The sequence below is a fragment of the Sciurus vulgaris genome, assembly GCF_902686455.1.
Source record: "Sciurus vulgaris genome assembly, chromosome: 14".
In the NCBI taxonomy this organism is placed as follows: domain Eukaryota; kingdom Metazoa; phylum Chordata; class Mammalia; order Rodentia; family Sciuridae; genus Sciurus; species Sciurus vulgaris.
In genome coordinates this window covers 78,505,026-78,522,875 of record NC_136475.1, presented here as the reverse complement: position 1 = coordinate 78,522,875, position 17,850 = coordinate 78,505,026, and the positions used below count along the sequence as shown (strand labels likewise).

Sequence of the window (17,850 nt, the reverse complement as noted above, 5' to 3'; positions counted from 1 at the left end):
GCACTGTTTGCCTTATTTTTATTGGGAAAAGACGGTGGTTCTCTTGACTTAGAGGCGGATTCTGCCTTTAATATCTCATTTGTAAATTATAACTTGCAGTAAGCCTTAAAAGAATAAAAGTGTCCTGCTTTAAAATAATACCTTTTCACCCACAAATGCTTGATAGAAGTAAATTTATCTCATTGTTTGGAGATGCTTCTGTTTACCAGAATTCAAATCAAGCATAAAGAAGTTTTTTATTTTGATCAACTACTGTAAGCCCTCTCATATTTTTGACATTTACATTTTACTAAATAAACATATGGACTAGTGCTTCAAAAAGAAGCAAAAGGTCTACTAGTTGCCATTTAAATGTTGCTTAGGTCTGTGACAGTTACTGGTGATCAGAATCAGCCTGTAGTTCAGGGACATGTCATGGGACCTAGTGCTAACTTCTTAAAAAGATATTTGAGTGCTCACTTTGGTAGCACATATACTAAAATTGGAACAATACACAGAAGATTAGCATGGCACATTTTATTTTTGTACTTATTTACTTACTTTGCAGTGCTGGGGATCAAATCCAGAGCACCATGTATGTTAGGCAAGTGCTCTACTACTGAGCTACATCCCCAGCCCTTTTTTGCTTTTTATTTTTATTTTTTATTTTTTGACAACAGGATCTTAACTAAGTTGCCCAGGCTGGCTTTGGACTTGTAATCTTTCTACTTCAGCTTCCTGAGTAGCTGAAGTTAGAGGCATGTGCCATAATGGTTGGCTTGAAATATGAACTTTTATTCTTCATATAATGCAGGGTGGTGCAGAGACAAGCCACAATTGGGCAAGGAGGTATATGCCTCTTATAAAGGATCCAGAATATAAAGAATTACTACAGAACAAGAATAAAGACAGTGCAGTAGAACAATGGACAAAAAATAGTAGCAGACTTTTTTTTTTTAGAAAGTGATTAAAAATGGTGAATAAATATGAAAAGTTGCTCATTAGTAATCAAGGAAAATTAAGATCATAATGAAATATACTATTATACCCACCAGACTGGCAGAAATGTAACAAGACAGAATTGGTGAAGATGTGGAAAAGTATGGACTTTTTTTTATACACAATGATGAAAATACAAATTGGTGCATGGTGGTGCACGCCTATAATCCCAGCTGTTTGAAGGCTGAGGCAGGAGGATCACAAGTTCAAAGCCAGCCTCAGCAATTTAGTGAGGCCCCAAGTAATTTAGTGAGACCCTGTCTCAAAATAAAAGAGAGGTGGGAGGGGTGGGGGGGAAGGAAAAAAATAATGGAATGAATCAAACATCATTACTCTATGTAAATTTATGAATATACAAATGGTATGCTGTTACTCCATGTACAAACAGAAACAATATGTATCCCATTTGTTTACAATAAAAATAAATTTTAAAAAAGTAAAATAAAATTTAAACAAATTTTAAAAAGGATCTGGGAATGTGGCTTAGTGGTCAAGTACTCCTGGGTTCAATCCCCAAGTCAAAAAAAAAAATGAATTTAAAACAATCTTGGAGAAATATTGTATACCCATATTCATAGCCACATTATTCACAACAGCCAAAAGGTGGAAGAAATCCAAATGTCTATGGACAGATAAATGGATAAACAAACTGACATACAGCTATGGTGAAATACTATGCAGCCTTAAAAAGATGGTAATTTTGGATGAACCTCAAGGACATTAGGCCAAGTGAAATAAGCCAGTCACAAAAAGACAATTACTGTATAATTCCACTCATATCAGGTATCTAAAGTAGATTCACAGAGACAGAAAGTACAATGGTGGTTGCCAGGCACTCAAGGGAAGGAGGGAATGTAGGGAGTTGCTGTTACATCGATATAAGATTTTGATTTTAGAAGATGGAAATAATCCTTGGGATTGGTTTAAGAACAATGAGAATGTATTTTACTGAACTATTAGCTTGAAAATGTTTAAGAATTTTGCACAATTTTAAAGTTTTTTAAAAAGGTAAAGGAAGACATATTCAGAATTGAGGTTGCCTCTGGGTTGGGGGCATTGGGACTAAACTCCATGGGAACACCCATCCAGCTTCACTGTATTGGTAAACTTCTAGCTAAAGTTGTGTCATGGGTTCATCCAACTTTATATACTAGTTTAAGGCACTCTGTACACAAAAGAGCAAGCCCAATTATTTTATTAGCTTGACTGCTACTAATGATCATCCTTGACTAAAGTGGCTTAGCCTGGCTTCCATCTACATAGAGATTGGTGTACAGTGTTGTTGTTGTTGTTGTTATTGTTTGTTTTTGTTTTTGTTTTTGGTCCCGGGGACTGAGCTCAGGGATGCTTAACTATTGAGCCACATCCCCAGCCCTTTTTATTTTTTTATTTTGAGACAGGTCTCTCTGAGTTACTTAGGGCCTCACTAAGTTGCTGAAACTGGCCTCAAACTTGCAATCCTCCTACCTCAGCCTCCCAAACTACTGGGATCACAGGCATGTGCCACAATGCCCAGCTGATATTCATTCTTAGACATCTTAAACTGCTTATGTTAATCATGGAGCAGAGGGTCCTCGGGGTTGAACCCAACGTCACTCTATCTCTGAGCTATATCTCAAGCCCTTTTTTTGTTTTCTTTACAGTGCTAGGGATCAAACTTGAGGCCTTGCACATACTGGGCAATTGCTTTACCACTGAACCACATCCCCAGCCCTTTTTATTTATTATTTTGGGACAGGGTCTCACTAAGTTGCTTAGGGCCTTGCTAAGTTCCTAAGACTGACTGTGACTTGTGATCCTCCTGCCTCAGCCTCCCAAGTCACTGGGAGTATAGGTGTGCACCATCACACCTGGCTCCTTATGTTTTTCTCAAAGACGCCAACTTTCTCTCTTTTCATGTAAAACTTTGATTATCTCTTTTGCCAAGTAGCTATTTTGGAGTGCTGCTTTTTATTTCCTGTCTTCTCATTCAAACTTGAAAAGGTCCACTTCTGTCTCCTAGCTGTTTGCTTCTCTGTGGTCTCTGATTCTGAGTAACATTCATGCTCTTCCTATGGTCTATATAGTTCATTCATAAATAGGCATTGAATGCCTACTAGGTGTTAGGCACTTATTCTAGACATGGAGGCTACAGCAACCAATAAAATAGACAAAACATTTCTGCCCTTGCTTCCATCTTTCCAGAGAAAAGAACCCTTATTCTTCTCAGTCTGTTGTCTCCTCCTAGCCCTTCTCAGTTTTGTTTACTTTTGCCAGGCCTTTCAAATTCTGATATTTCTTGTGTCATGACATGCAGTGGCACAGTTCCCAGTCCCCTCAAATTTTAATGGATGGCTATGAGGTACTCTGCCCCTGGCTTATTTGGGTCTCTAAACTGGTATACTCTGCTTTTTCAGTGAAGAGCAATTACCAACTGGGAGGATGTTGGAAGGAGGGCAAGAATAGTGAGTAGGGCTACTAGTCTTAAAGGAGATACATTGCTGTGAAAGAGAAGAGACATTTAGAAATACTGGTGATGTTCATAGCTACGATGAGCTCAGCTAGGAGCCCTTTTCCCTTCCATAATTAAAGGCCTGTCCATGATCAAACAATTGTTTCCCAAAGCAGAACCCCAAAAGGGCATTCAAAGCTTCCTGAGGAACCCCTAATGTTGTCTGCCCTCTGTACAAACCTAAATTCCAGGGGGTATTTTGTTTCCAACTTTATTTGTTAAGTTTATATGTTTAAATATGCAAAGTGTTCAGGAGAACTTTTTCCCCAAGTTGTTTTATTCTGGTATGAAAATACATGCCAAGGGCTGGGGTTGTGGCTCAGTGGTAGAATGCTCGCCTAGCATGTGCGAGGCCCTGGGTTCGATCCTCAGCACTGCATAAAAATAAAAAATGGGGTCTTGAGTCCACCTACAACTAAAAAATATATATTTTTAAAAAATTACATGCCAGTTGCAGTTCTATAGAATGAATAAGTCCAGAGATCTACTGTATACCATGAGAACTATAGTTAATAATATTGTATTATATCCTGGAAATTTGTTAATAGAGATGTTAGGTGCTGTTACCACACACAGAAAAGTAACTATGTGAGATGATGGGTATGTTAATTAGCTTGACTTTGGCCATCATTTCACTATATATACGTATGTCAAAACATGTTCTGCACCTTAAATATATACAATAAAATGGTAACTGTAAAAAAAATTCAAACAATATGGAGACTAGGAAGAAAACAAAAAAATCAAGTAGAGAATATCCAGATATTTTGATATCTCTTCTTTTCAATGCATGTTTGTATTGATCATAATTTGTATATTTACCTGTTCTCTTGTCCACTAATCTCTTTAAGCCATCTTAGAAATGGAATTGCTGCTAAATATTCATTTTCTTATATTTGTCTCCAGAGCCTTCTTTTATGATCCTGGTTTTTTTAATTTTTTTTTTTTTTTTTTAGTTGTTGATGGACCTTTATTTATTTATATGTGGTGCTGAGTATTAAACTCAGTACCTCACACATGCTAGGTGAGCACTGTACCACTGAGCCACAACCCCAGCCCTGGTCCTGTTTTTTTTTTGTGGGTTTTTTGTTTGTTTAAAAAAATTTTTTTTTAGTTGTCAATGAACCTTTATTTAATTAATTTATTTTTATGTGGTGCTGAGAAGCCAGTGCCTCACACATGCCAGGCAAGTATTCTATCACTGAGCCACAACCCCAGCCCGTTTTGCTTTTTAATGTTATTTCATTTATCAGTTCTGAACATCAGTTTTAACCAGCAGACTATGTGTAATCACTTTGAGAAGGAAAAGGAGACACATCTTTCTAAAGATGAACACTCAAGAAAAGGTCTATGCTTTTTTTAAAGGGAACTAGTAGCTGGGCAGAGTGGCATACATCTGTAATCCCAGTGACTGGGGAGCCTGAGGCAGGAGAATGGCAAGTTTGAGACCAGCTTTAGCAATTTAGAGAGGGCCTTAGGACCTTGTCTCAAAACAAAAAGTAAAAAGGGAGAGGGATGTAGCTCAGTGGTAAAAGGCAACTGGGTTCAATCCCCAGTACCAAAAAAGTAAAGGGAACAAAAATACTTCTATAATTTTAAAAGTGAAGAGCTGACCATAGCGGCTTATACTCGTAAGCCTTGTAGCCATATCTGTATTGCCAGAGAGCGTCTTGCCTGTCTTGGTAGCTCCAACCTCCCACAGAGAGCAAGTAAGAGGCATATAGTATCACGAGGGCCCTGGTAAGTTAATATCTTCTATTCAAAAGCACAATTGAACCTATTTATAGAAATATTTGGGCCAGTTTATTCACAATTAAAATATGCATACAAATCATTAAGTAAAGATAGGGTATTTATAAGAAAAATATTTTCAGTGGCATGTGATATAGCATATGTTTTTATTTTAACAGGAAGTATTCCCATTACATTTTTTAAAAAAATCCATATATTGTATATTTAAAAACAGACCAGTGATTTATCAGAATTTTTTCATATATCTAGTTTAGATTTTTTTTCAGAAGTCTGTTATCTTCTTATGAATTTAATAAGTTAATTCAGTTGGATGTTTTGGTGTCCTCTGAAAGCTTTTCTTAAATCTAGCTCTTCTCTGTATTTAGTCAGCTTGATACTGTCAATTTTAAATGTCGGCATTTGTAATCTTTTCTCCTCAAGTCTTACCAGTTGGTGGTACCTTTCCTCTTAAGCATGTTTATAATGAATTCTTTCAAACACACTCCTATCAGAGCTTACCTGTTACATACATATGTACCTAAAATTTATATTTTATATTGATTTTTTTAAAGGTTAAAGAAGGGACCAATTAACTTCACCTTTTCTTAAACCTTAAAAAAACAAAATTCTGTGCTTCATCTCCAGTGTTTGGAAGATCAGAGATTCCTGTCAATCAGTCATTCTTTCTTCATGACTATCAAAGAAATAATCAAAAAAGAAATCACTGAAAGTTCAAACCATTTTTATCCATTATATCTGCAACATGTCCTATTGGTTAGTTAAAAGCTGGTTGAGACAGTTTTACTTGCAATTACTTTGAACTTTGATATCTTGATTATTTTTGCAGGCTTTTTCATTAGGTCACTAGGTGGCTTTAGCTAATTTTTCATACTATTCTTGCTTGGATGCCTTAGGGTGGAGACTGGTGGCTATGAGAAATGAGTGTGACTGAGGGAAATCAAAACCTGCTTTTCCCAAGGGCTGAGCTCAGAGTGGGAGGGGTCCCATTTGGTGGATTCCAGCAAACACCCAGAACTTTCTCACAGGAACCTGGGTCCATGTGTGGTTACCCTAGAGCATCTGCCCTGTCAGAGGGCTCACCCTAAAGCTCAAGCCTGGTGACAGGACACTTGCTCAACCTCAACAGGCTGCCTTCCCCTCTGGCCACCAAGCCCGTAGTGGCAGTTTCTTTAAGGCAAGTGTTTTTCAGGATAATTTTAAACTTGGCACTGTGAAAAAGAACTTTCAGAGGGAATTGGGTCCAGTTTGTTTGGTGCTATGCCTTCTCTCTGAGGCCCATCTAGGAATGACCACCCTTGAGGGAGGAGCCTGCTTTCCACCCTTTAGGCTGGGGTAGGTCTAGGAAGACAAGCCTGCTGCCAAGAACTTTGCCAGGAGGCCCTTTGCTACACCATCCTCATTCCACGTTACTCATACTACTATGAAGAAAGCTGGTTCTCACCTGGCATTTTCACTTCTTCCTTTGCTTTGTTCCATGATGTAGGTTTCATTTGTGACCTAGGAAGAGATGGACAAGCCCATTACGATAGTCAGACCCCGTTCTGAAGAAGTCTCCATTTTCACATCCCCACCCTGGCTGGGCTGCAGTAATCCCAGGAACTTTGCTGTCTGCTCCCTTGATCCCATGTGTACTGATTCTGTCTTTTCCCTTCAAATGCTAAGCTGAGGCAAATTTTTAGATGGGAGAAATCAGGGAAAAGTGAGTCATCAGGCATCATATTCAGGAAACGGAATCTGATTCTGACTGCTTTGGCTGGCCTGCTCCCTCCCTGACTAGAGAACTTGAACCTGAAACCTGCTCGTTCTGTTTTATTATTTATTTATTTATTTATTTATTTATTTATTTATTTATTTATTTATTTATTTATTTTTGGTACTGGGGATTCAACTAGGGGTACTTAACCACTGAGCCACATTCCCAGCCCTTTTTATTTTTTTTATTTTGGAAAGGGTCCTACCTAGTCATTGAGGGCCTCTTTGAGTTGCTGAGGCTGGTCTTGAACTTGAAATCCTCCTGCCTTAGCCTCCCAGGTCACTGGGATTACAGGCATGTACCACAGCGCCTGTCTAGAAACCTGCTCATTCTAACAGCCACCCCAGTCTTTGCCCTGCTCCTAGCTGTGCCCCTCTCCTCTGGGAAGGCTATGGCTTTAAACCAAGCAACTCACCAGGGAGATGGTGGAATTGGGGGGTTGGTTGCTGCAAAAGTGTTTGCGTAAAGCCTCTTGTACCTGCAGGAGAAGTAAATACCCCAGTTATGCCAGCCAAGTCCTGGCTTTCCCACTGCCAATCATGAGGGGGGTTAGCTAGGCACACTCACCTTCTTATCTGTGAGACAACCAAACAACAAGATGAAGACACCCTGTGAAAAGAGACATGGGGATAAGCTAGTCAAAGAGGAGGGATTCCACCCAAGTCAGTTCACGCCTATCTTCCTTCAGCCTCTATCCCCTTGTCCAATCCATATCCCGAAGCTTCCCATCTTTTGATTTTCCTGCACATTAGCACTGTTTGGTTCATGGGATCCATTTCAGCTGCTTAAGGTTACAAAGGATATATCAAAAGACTGAGTACTAACAATTGCCTGACTTCTCTAGTGAAATCAGATATTTTACAGATAAGAAGGTCATCACTCAGAGTTATATTATTGGTCCAAAGTTGTCCAGCTACTCAGTGGAGGAACTGTGGTCTATACATAAGCCTTCTTAAATTCCAGAACCTATGTTTCTTCTGCTCTACCATGCTGCTTCGGTGAAAAGAGACTCGCCTGACTTAAACCATCTAAAAGGGCAACAAGTACAGCCACCCCTCAACCACCTACCTGGAAGCTGTTGAGAGCAGTGAAGATGTAATGAGGGACTATGGAGACTTCCTCTAGCAGAGTGGCCAAGCCCAACCCCCAGGTGAGGCCAAAGATGGGTGTGAGAATGAGCAGAGCTTTGATCACCCCCAGAAGGGCTTGACGCTTCTCCACTGGGGGCCCCTCTGACAGCGAAGGTCTCAGCAACTTCAGCACAGCCGTGGCCAGTACCAGCCCATTGACACCAATGATGGCCAGCACTGGCCCCACGAAGGTGTAGAATGCCCCTCCCGTTCCATCTAGCCAGCATGTCCCCTCCCTCAGGTACTGCCCTTGAGGCAGGTAAAGGCCCAGGGTGACACCTGCAAACACCAGTGGGCACAGGTAGCCAACGATCACCATCAGGGAGAGAACTCGGTGCTTGGAGAGCTGATGGAAGACAAAAAGTAGCTGGTGGGCCAACACCAGGGCCTGGGCCAGCATCCAAAAAAAGGTGGCCAAAAAGAAAAAATGAGTCAGAAAGGCAGTAGCCAGGCAGAGTGGGCTGAGGTGACCAGGAGAAAGGAATGAGGCTCCCAAGAAGATGGTGTCTGCAGCCAGCAAGCTGATCACCATGTTGAACAGGGCGGCATGGCGGAAGAAGGCAACTTTGTTCCGCACCACGACTCTCCACACCAGCCGGTACACGCCCAAGCACACAAGCAGTGCCAATACAGAACTCCCCAAGCCCACCTGACTTAGCAGTTCCAGGACAGGATTTTCTGGAACAGTGTGTCGGGACATGAGGATGGAGAAGGCAGTGAGGTGCTGGCAAATGCACCAAGTGGCAGGACTAGCAATGGCGGCGTCTGCCCGGCATCCTTCACCTGACCAGCCCCCTTTGCCCCCAAAGAGATTGTGGTCCCAGAAGACACAGTGCAGGGAACCATCTGTCAGGGAACCATCTATGTCCCCAAAGTCCATGATGACCTCTGCCTGGGTGAAAGCCTGGCCACCTGCCATGATGGAGATGACGAGGACCAGACCAGCAGTGGCATAGAACGAGTCCCCAAGCCCTTGTCCATAGTTCGAGGGTAGAAGGTGGTCCAATCTTTGTAGTGCCAGACTAGTAATACTGAAGTTGGTTCCATTATGGACCAGTGGGGCCAGTGAATAACTGGGGATCTCTGCCCACAGAGGAGGCTGAGTGGAGAAGGTTATTCGGTACTCAGGAAATGTGGGTTCGAAGAACTGACTCTGCAACAGCACATTGGACGAGTTGAAGGAGAAGGGCTGATCTTGTGGGGACAGGCTGCGTACTAGAGTCTCCACAGCCAGCAAGAAATGTGAACCCACTGTGGGCTTCTGGGCCTGGGCCTGGGTCCACAGAGAGCTGATGTTCACGTCTAGGATGTTGTCTGTGGTGGTCAGGAGATCCTGTGGCATCCAACAGAGAGGTGAGCCTGATCTCCCAGAGCCCACACTGCAAGGCAGGGCACTGGAACACACAGACCCCACCCGACCCTTCCTAGTCCAGCGCAAGGCTCTAGGCTGAAGAGAAAAGAGCACGTGAATACAGGCACATGAAGGAGACCCTGTGGGGACGTCTGGACATGTTTGAGCATGTGTTCTCCTGACGCATTTCCAGCCCCTGCGTCTGACAACTCTTCTTTCTTCCCCATCCCTTGGGGCTACCCAGGTCCTAAGAGGGCCCCTTTCCAATTCCTTTCCAGTGCTGCAAAGCTAGGGCTGGTGACCAGTGGCAGAGGGCACAGTGTTTTGAAGTCAAGGGCCACATGCATGTCTGTGTACCCACATCTGCCACTTGCTCCCTGGCTTGAAGGAGGTGTAATGCCACTGCCCTTGTTATTCTTTGGGCTGCAGCTTGTGACTGTCAGCTGACACCCCTACCGAGAACTGATGTAGGTCGGGCCAGCAAAGCATGTTTAAGTGTCGCCGTGTAGGCCTCTGTGCATGCTTATGTGAGTGTGTGTGTGAGAGAGAGGAACCAGTGTGTCTGCGTGTGCATGCATGCCTCCATACTCATGTCTCCACACCCTTTCCTGTCTTCCAGTCTCCCACATGTTCCCAGCATTAGGCCTTCTTCGCACTCCATAGCCTTGGAGATGGTGTCCCAGAGGAGACGTGGGGCGTAGGCACCTGGACTCTAGGTGTCTGTTGGACTCTAGTCTCTGGTCTGCTGTTGGACTGCCTGTGGTGATGTCACATGGGCCACAGGTGACAAGTCTCCACCCTGCCACTGTGGCTCAGAGATCTCACCTCTAGGACACTGCGATTAAGCTGCATTCCGGCCTCTGCCACCACCTCAGACAGTACTTTCATGGTGCTCAGCAATGCTACCAAGTCAGAGGGTGAGCTTGCCACACCCACACACCTTTGCAGCTCTTTCAGGATTGATGGCACCTCCTCAGCAGGCCTGCCCTGACCTGCCTGTAGCAACTGAGACAGACAAAACAGTGGGAAGGAGGGTGGCAGGACAGTCCTCACAGGGAAGGGGCCACCTCCTCCTCCTGCCCAGCTCCTTGTCCCTCCATCTCCACACCCCATCCCAGGGGAGCAGGAGGCTGAGGGGGCAGTAACTGAGCAATGATGCCAATGTTAGGGGACAGACACTTGATGGGACCATGGTTTGAGAAGAGTGCAGAGTGATGACCCTTAAGCCCCCATACTGACTTCTTGGGTCTGCTAGGTCTCCAGGTGAGAGAGGCTGGATAAGCTGTGGGTGGCCTCAGGAAAAGGATCCTAAAGCCAGGTCCTGAGAGAGGGGTGTGTCATGGTGGGAGAGACATGTGCATAGCACCTCTACCTTGGCTTTAATACACAAGGTCAGGATCCTCAAGTCTGTGCAGTCAGTCTGGACAGGCCCCCAGACGCCATCAGACCTGCAGGGCCTCTTCACCACACCCATCTTATTCATGGGACATGGGGCCTGTGCCACATGGCCAGCCTTGGTGACATTCCAGGCAACAACAGAGAAGTTCTCAGGGCAGGTGGTGTCTCCATCTGAAGAATGATGATCAGAGGACTTGGCAATCACAATCAAGCCAGAATTTTTTTTTCTTGGACAGAAACTTGTGCAGAACTTGCTTGGAGCCTGGCCCAGTGGGCCAGGGCTGAGAAGTGTCAAGGAGGAGGAAGAGTGAGTAGCTGAGAGAAACTCCACTTACCCTGGATGATGGTGACCGGGACAGAAAACCTGAGAGGAGGCAGGTCCTGGCTCTGCAGGACACAAGTGTAGTTGGTGTCAGCTGCTGGGCAGTGCTGAATGGCCAGCACAAGACACTGAGAGCCTGAGGTGGTGAGTAAGGAGGCTGAGGCTGAGGAGATGAGAGAAGGGAGCCATCACTGGCTGGAACAAGCCAGAACCCAGCAGGCCCAGACACGCTCTTTCAGTCTTCCTAGTAATTTCAGAGGTAGGTGAAGCAGGGAGGGAGAATGGAGTGGCATGAACTACCGAGGGCAGAACTTGGGTTTTGCTGAAAGGTACCCTGAGGGTCTCTAACTAGCTCCAGGACCATCTTCACAGTTTTCTCGTTTGTAAAATAAGTCTATTGCAAGAGTTAAAAGAGATCGTGTAGATGAAAAAGCATTTTGCAAAAAGTTATCTATGCATGTAGTTGTGTTTTATCAGCTGAACTGGGATGGCCCTGATGGGGTGAAAACAGTGTTGGACTTAGACCCCCAACTTCCAGCCTGAACTGCAGCCTGGAGGAGACCAGCTGCCCCCCTGTCACCCCTGATCCCAACAGCCAGCCCCCTCCCCTACCTTGACTGCCCTCATCAGGGCTCCAGGCAGCGGTGTAGGCCAGGTGTGTTTTGGGGATGCAGCAGCTCAGCTGGAAGCCAGAAGAGGTGGCACAAGAGATGGACAGCTGCTCTGGAACTCGAGCCACTTCTGCTTCCTGCAAGGGCACCCTCACCACCTGGCGCAGCTTCCACCTGAATCCCTGGGCCTCAAAGCAGCTCATGTACTCACCTGCAGACACATCTGCTGTATCTCAGGGCTCCCTTGGGCCCACCTGTGCCCCAGAATCTCTGCTGCCTCCCCAGCCATAGTCCAGGCCAACTCAATTGCTCCCCTCCTTTGCTTGCCTCTCTTAGCCTTAGCCAGAAAGGTCACAGGATGGCTCTTTTGGAATGCATTCCCTGCCCCAAGGAAGGATTTGTAGGAGGAAGAAGAAATCTGTAGAAGAAACTCCTGACACTTTCTTCTTAGCAGTGGCCATGAACTCTAAGGTAAGCCTCTTTTTCCACAGTACATGTCCTTCCTGTGCCACCCCCTGCCATTTAGCATTTGAACAATCACTGGTGTGTTCTCAGCTGAAGGAAACCATATTTTCAGCATTCTCTGTATTATAAATTTATTTTGCTAATAGAAATTTTTATGAAAAATAACTGTATTTTCCAAATAAACATAATTAGAAGAGTGACATTATTTTATGTTTTTGCAAGTTGCATTAGTGTCTTGCTACAGGGAAACCAGCTGCTTCTGCATGTGATCTCTGTGATACCACTGCACCCCTGGGAGATGCCACTGTCTACTCCTGAGGGAGTGAAAAAGAGGCAAATGACATCTTCCTACATTAGGACAATCATTGAGATTTGTAAACTCCTGAAAGGCTCCCAGAAATCCCAAGACCACATGGAAATGACTGCCCATTTTTTAGAACTTTCCATGTTCTAATGGGTCCCTTAGCAAGTGTTTCCCCTAAATAAATAAATGGAAAGATGAAAAGGATAAGGAAGAGATGAAAGAAGAAGGGAGAGAAGAGTGGGAGGGTGAAGGGAAGCAAAGAAAAAAAGAGGAGAAAGAAGAAAAGGGGAAGAAAAGGAGAGATGAGGGCTACCTGCCCAATAGTGGGACATGTGGCTGATGCTGAGGACAACTTGGCCCTGGCTGGAGGTCAGGGACACCTGTGTTCCTTTCTGCAGGAGGATGGGTGTGGTCTTCCCTGGGTGCCTCAGGAACCATCTCAGGTTGGTGGCCGCCTGGCTTATGTGGAGAGTCAGATTCAGAGTGTCACCAGGCATCTGCAGCTGGGAGTTCAGCCTCAGGTTCCCGGGGACTGCAGGGAGGCAGGAGACAGGGGAGCCCTGGCGGGTGACTCATGACCCTTCTGCAACTGTGCCATCACTCCTGGCCCATCTTCTAAGCCCATTTCTCCACCCTCCTTCCCTGCCTATCACTTTTCTTGTCCCTGGAAGAGCATCTGAGTATGGCTGCTGCAATCCAGCCTTACAGACCCTCCTGCAGTTGCTGGAGTTATTTCTTGGCCTGCTAGGCTGAAGAACAGGGTCATTCTAGCCCTTTTTCCCCTGTCCACTTGACTCTGGGGCCCTATTCCTTGGCCTTATTACTTATGATGGCTCTTTTTTGCCAACTCAGACAAGCAGGACTTGAGCAGGTTGGCAGAAAATATAGGTTCAGAAAATAGAAGAGGGATTGCTAGGGACTGGGAAAGGGGTGAAGGTAGAAGAAAAGTAGATGGATTTGATTAATTCATGATGTATGCATATATGGGAATGCCACAATAAATTCCATTAATCTTCACAATAAAAAAAAGAAATATAGGTTCAGAGAAGGAAAAAAGCATATACAGAAAGCATATCTTCATTTATGCCTATTAGTTTCTAAGTTCCCAATCCTCCTTACCAGGTGGTAGCAACTGGCAGTAACCAGGGACAGGATGGCTGAAGACAAGACAGCCACAAGGCTGATGGTTTTGGTGCTGGCAGAGAAAGTAGTGTGAGCAGATGCTGGAATTCCACTGGTACCCAGAGAGGCAAGAACAGCGGCTGTACCCCATGTGGTTGACATTACACTCTGTGACAGAAAGAAGGGGAGTAAGAAGTGGGCAGGCTGAGAAAGCCAGACAGCAGGACCAGAAACCACCTGATGCCTCAGAGGCTATGCTGGACAAGGGCTTCTGAGTTAGGGTGGGGAAGTCTGGGCCCACCCTGCCTGCCTCTTAGACTTTCTGCCCAAGTTAGAAGACAGGATTGTGAACCGGAAGGGAGGGGGAGAAAGGTCAGGCAGCCCCCAGGAAACAGGGAGGGGCTCACAGCACCTCAGGCCTGCTGGCTGTGGGAGGGGAGGCCTGGGAAGCCCCAGCTCCATTCACTCTGGGCCCCCTTCCAGCACCTGCTACCTGTCGTGAGGCTGAGGCCAATGAGAGTTCTTGGGGAAGAGGCAGCTGCGGCAATGGGAAGAGTCAGGTCCCTGGAAAACATCGATCGCCAGGTCTTGTCTGAAAATTCCAGATGCACATAGACTGAGACCAGGACTGATTCTATAGGAGAAGAGGGACAGTTGGAGAGCAGAGGCAGTAAGGCCCCAAGCCAGTCCCCTTACCCAGCTGGACATTTCCAGGAACATGAGCAGATACCTCCCACGTCCTTGACAATGACTCCTGTCCAAGCCATGATGCATTCAGATACACAGTTTCAGTCTGTTCACCCAGCAACCCCACTGCATAGATGAGGTTCCCAAAGATACATGCCTTTCTAAGGGCCTCAGGCCTAAAGAAATGATGTGGGGGGCTGGGGATATAGCTCAGTTGTAGAATGCTTGCCTTGCAAGCATAAGGCCCTGGGTTCAATCCCCAGCACCGCAAAAAAAAAAAAAAAAAAAAAAAAAGAAATGATGTGGGGGATCTGTCTGACCCACCCAGAGCCCGTCCTTTCTCCCCTACCACTTCCTGTGTCCCTTCCCTGATCCTTTCTTTCGACCTCCCTCCCTGCTCCCATTTTCTCCTTTCCCTCCTCTTGTTGTCCCTCCACTCACCCCCTGCTCCACTTTCTTGGTCCAGTTGCTGCCCAGATTCCCCTCCAGCCTGACCCTGTTCCTAGAACAGAACACAGAGGGGAGACCTCTGAGGAAAGTCTTAGCCCAGGTTCCTCGTGGGGGCATCTCAGGAGCCGGCCTGGCTAGCCTGGCCTCTCCAAAGCAGCTGTTGCTGCTGCTGTTGTTGTTCTTTTTCTTCTTCTTTTTCCCCCTCCTCCTCCCCTCCTCCTCCTTCTTCCTCCTCCTCTTCTTCTCCTTCTCCTTCTCCTTCTTCTTCTTCTTTGTTGTTGTAGATGGACACAATGCCTTTATTTTATTTATATATTTTTATGTAGTGCTGAGGATTGAACCCAGTGCCTCACCCGTGCTAGGCAAGTGCTCTGGCACTGAGCCTCAGCCCCAGCCCCAGCCCCAGCCCCAAAGCTCTTCTTTTTGCTGGGAATCAAACGTACCCATAGGTATAATGTTTTTAAGACATTCCAGCTTTAGTTACACTTACTTTCATTTCATTTAGTGAAAGACTCAAATGGATATTTTGTGACAAAACTTGATTTCTCACCATATAGTACTGTGCAACAATGAAATTTCAGCTCTTGATTATCTACAAACTATCTTTTTCATCCTTGTCATCTATGAGATGAAATTATTTGAAGTATAAGACACAAACTTTGTTCAAATTATATTCTCAAATTTGATGGCCAAAATGTAACAAAGTAAAATAAAAAAGTGGAAAAGCAAAAACAAAAAACAACAAAACAAAACAAAACAAAAAAGAAACATATCCATCAGAAGATGAAAGCAGGCTTCTAGTAAGGCATGTAGGGATGCAGCCCCGGGGACCCCACCAGCACTGCCATCCCATCTGAAGCCAGGAACTAGGCACACCCGGGGAGTCAACATGCTTTGCTTAGCTCCTTCCGGAATTTACCTGGGCCTCTGGGCTAATTGAAATGGCTGGGACTGGGGCTGGGACGAGCTGGCAGGGCCCCAGGGACTTAGAGACCTTATTCTTTCCACTGAATTTGACCCAGGGGTGAGCACAAGGCAGCATCCTCCCTTAACCTCAGTTTCCCACAAATTAATTCCTCATCAATTCCTTCCTCTCTTAAAAGTGCATGTGCATGTGAATATTAATTCAAAACCAGGTGGATCCACAGATATGGATCTAGATAAGATATAGTTAGATTTAGAATTGATAAAGACATAGATTTATGTATACAGATATAGATTTAGGTTTGGAGATACAGCTTTAGAGGGATAGGTATGAATATGTCAATATCTTGCTGGAGTGGTGGCACATGCCTCTAATCCCAGCAGCTTGGGAGGCTGAGACAAGAGGATCATGAGTTCAAAGTCAGACTCAGCAACTCATTGAGACCCTGAGCAACTTAGCAAGACCCTGTCTCTAAATAAAATATAAAAAGGGATGAGGATGTGGCTCAGTGATTAAGCCTCCCTGGGTTCAATCCCTAGTACCAGAAATTAATAATAATAGTAATAAATATCAATATCTTACTGAGAGAAAACAAATTAAAAAGTACTAGTCTAGGCTCTGCTGAGCCTTTTTTGAGTCTTTCTGTCCTTTATCAATGGATCCCAAGTCTGGAAAGTTTCTCTTTCCTTTTCCTTTTCAAATTGCCAAAATAACTAGAAAAGCCTTTCCTCAAAGTATGGCAGGTATCATTGGAGCCACAGGGACTCATTTAAAGAAACAAAAGTTATCTCCATACTCTGGACACTAAGACGAACACTTCTAGATCCCAGAACAAGCCCTTTCCTTCCACCTGTCCTTTCAGTCCTTATCTCGTTCTCTCTCACAACCTCTGGTCTCTTTTGTGGCCTCTGCAGACCTTCCCAGGGTCCTCACCCCAGTGGTACTTACAGGCTGGGATGCTGGGGCAACCAGTGACCCCAGCAGGGGAAGAGGCATAACCAGGAGCAGCCAGGGGGCAGCTGGACAGGCCATGGCTCAGTGGAGCAGTCCCTAAGAGCCCTCCCTCTGCTGCATGATGCAAATTTCCTCTGAGGCAGTGCACAGATGGATGGGAGGGAAGAGTAAAGGGAGGGAGGCAGGGCTGAATTTACAGAGGAAGTGCCACACAGCTCATGCCTGCATTAAGTGGGCACCGAGGCCACTGGGAACCTATATGCCCCTCTGAGAGTGTTATGCCCATGATTCCCCTAGGGAGCATAAGACCTGGGGTCCTAGGTCATAATCAGTGATGGGCCAGTGAGCCAGATTTAGTTATGTTCCCAAGAATCTGGGAAATCTAGATTGTTCTGGAATCCCTCCAGGAAGCTACATCATTGGTCAAAGAGACAAGGTTAGAAAAGAAATTGAAACAAAACAAAAATAATTAATACTGATTGTTAACCTAAAATATGCTATCCATCCATATAGATTAGTGTCTTGTTTCTTTGTTTTCTAGATATTTGTTTTGTTTTGTATTCCATATAGCACTCCATTGAACCCAGGGATGCTTTTCCACTGAGCTACCCCCCTTTTTATTTTTACTTTTGAGACAGGGTCTCACTAAGTTGCCCGGTTGACCTTAAATTTGTGGTCCTCCTCTTCCTGCCTCAGCATCCTGAACTGCTGGGATTACAGGCCTGTGCCACCATGCCTGACTTTTTTTGGGAGGGGCGGGTACTGGGAATTGAACTCAGGGGCACTCAACAACTGAGCCACAGCCCAGCCCTATTTTGTATTTTATTTAGAGACAGGTCTCACTGAGTTGGTTAGCACATTGACTTTGCTGAGGCTGGCTTTGAACTTGTGATCCTCCTGCCTCAGCCTCCCAAGCCGCTGTGATTACAGGCATGCACCACCATGACCAGGCTTCATGCCTACCTTTTTGGCACAATAGTACAGGCCTGTAATCCCAGAAATTTGGGAGGCTGAAGCAGAACAATCACAAGTTCAAGGCCAGCGGTGGGCAATGTAGGGAGACCCTGTCTCAAAATAAAAAATGAAAAGGGCTGGGGATATAGCTCAGTGGTATAAAGTGCCCCTGGGTTTAATCCCCAGTACTGCAAATAGATAAA

At 45.1% G+C, this 17,850-nt stretch overlaps 1 protein-coding gene across 1 annotated transcript; it reads right to left on the bottom strand.

Annotated features, from left to right (window-relative positions):
• Positions 1-1,504: 1,504 nt before the first annotated feature.
• Positions 1,505-16,835, bottom strand: ADGRF3 (adhesion G protein-coupled receptor F3). The gene is made up of 14 exons (XM_079111072.1): positions 16,688-16,835; positions 14,806-14,866; positions 14,171-14,311; positions 13,675-13,845; positions 12,869-13,087; positions 11,788-11,997; positions 11,189-11,338; positions 10,828-11,024; positions 10,281-10,460; positions 8,043-9,437; positions 7,542-7,583; positions 7,390-7,452; positions 6,663-6,718; positions 1,505-5,894 (listed from the first exon to the last, which is right to left on the bottom strand). Exons 1-14 carry the CDS (start codon positions 16,769-16,771, stop codon positions 5,870-5,872), a joined length of 2,994 nt encoding a protein of 997 aa, XP_078967198.1. The 5' UTR covers positions 16,772-16,835; the 3' UTR covers positions 1,505-5,869.
• Between the last annotated feature and the right edge of the window lie 1,015 nt (positions 16,836-17,850).

What these genes read in the sequence shown, in the direction of transcription:
- ADGRF3 (XM_079111072.1), bottom strand. Translation starts at nt 16,771, where the DNA reads ATGGCCTGTCCAGCTGCCCCCTGGCTGCTCCTGGTTATGCCTCTTCCC. An exon ending in CCTTGTGTATTAAAGCCAAG is followed by an intron (nt 10,461 to 10,827) that starts GTAGAGGTGCTA and finishes TGTCTGTCTCAG; the next exon opens with TTGCTACAGGCAGGTCAGGG. An exon ending in CCAATTCCACCATCTCCCTG is followed by an intron (nt 6,719 to 7,389) that starts GTGAGTTGCTTG and finishes ATCTCTTCCTAG; the next exon opens with GTCACAAATGAAACCTACAT.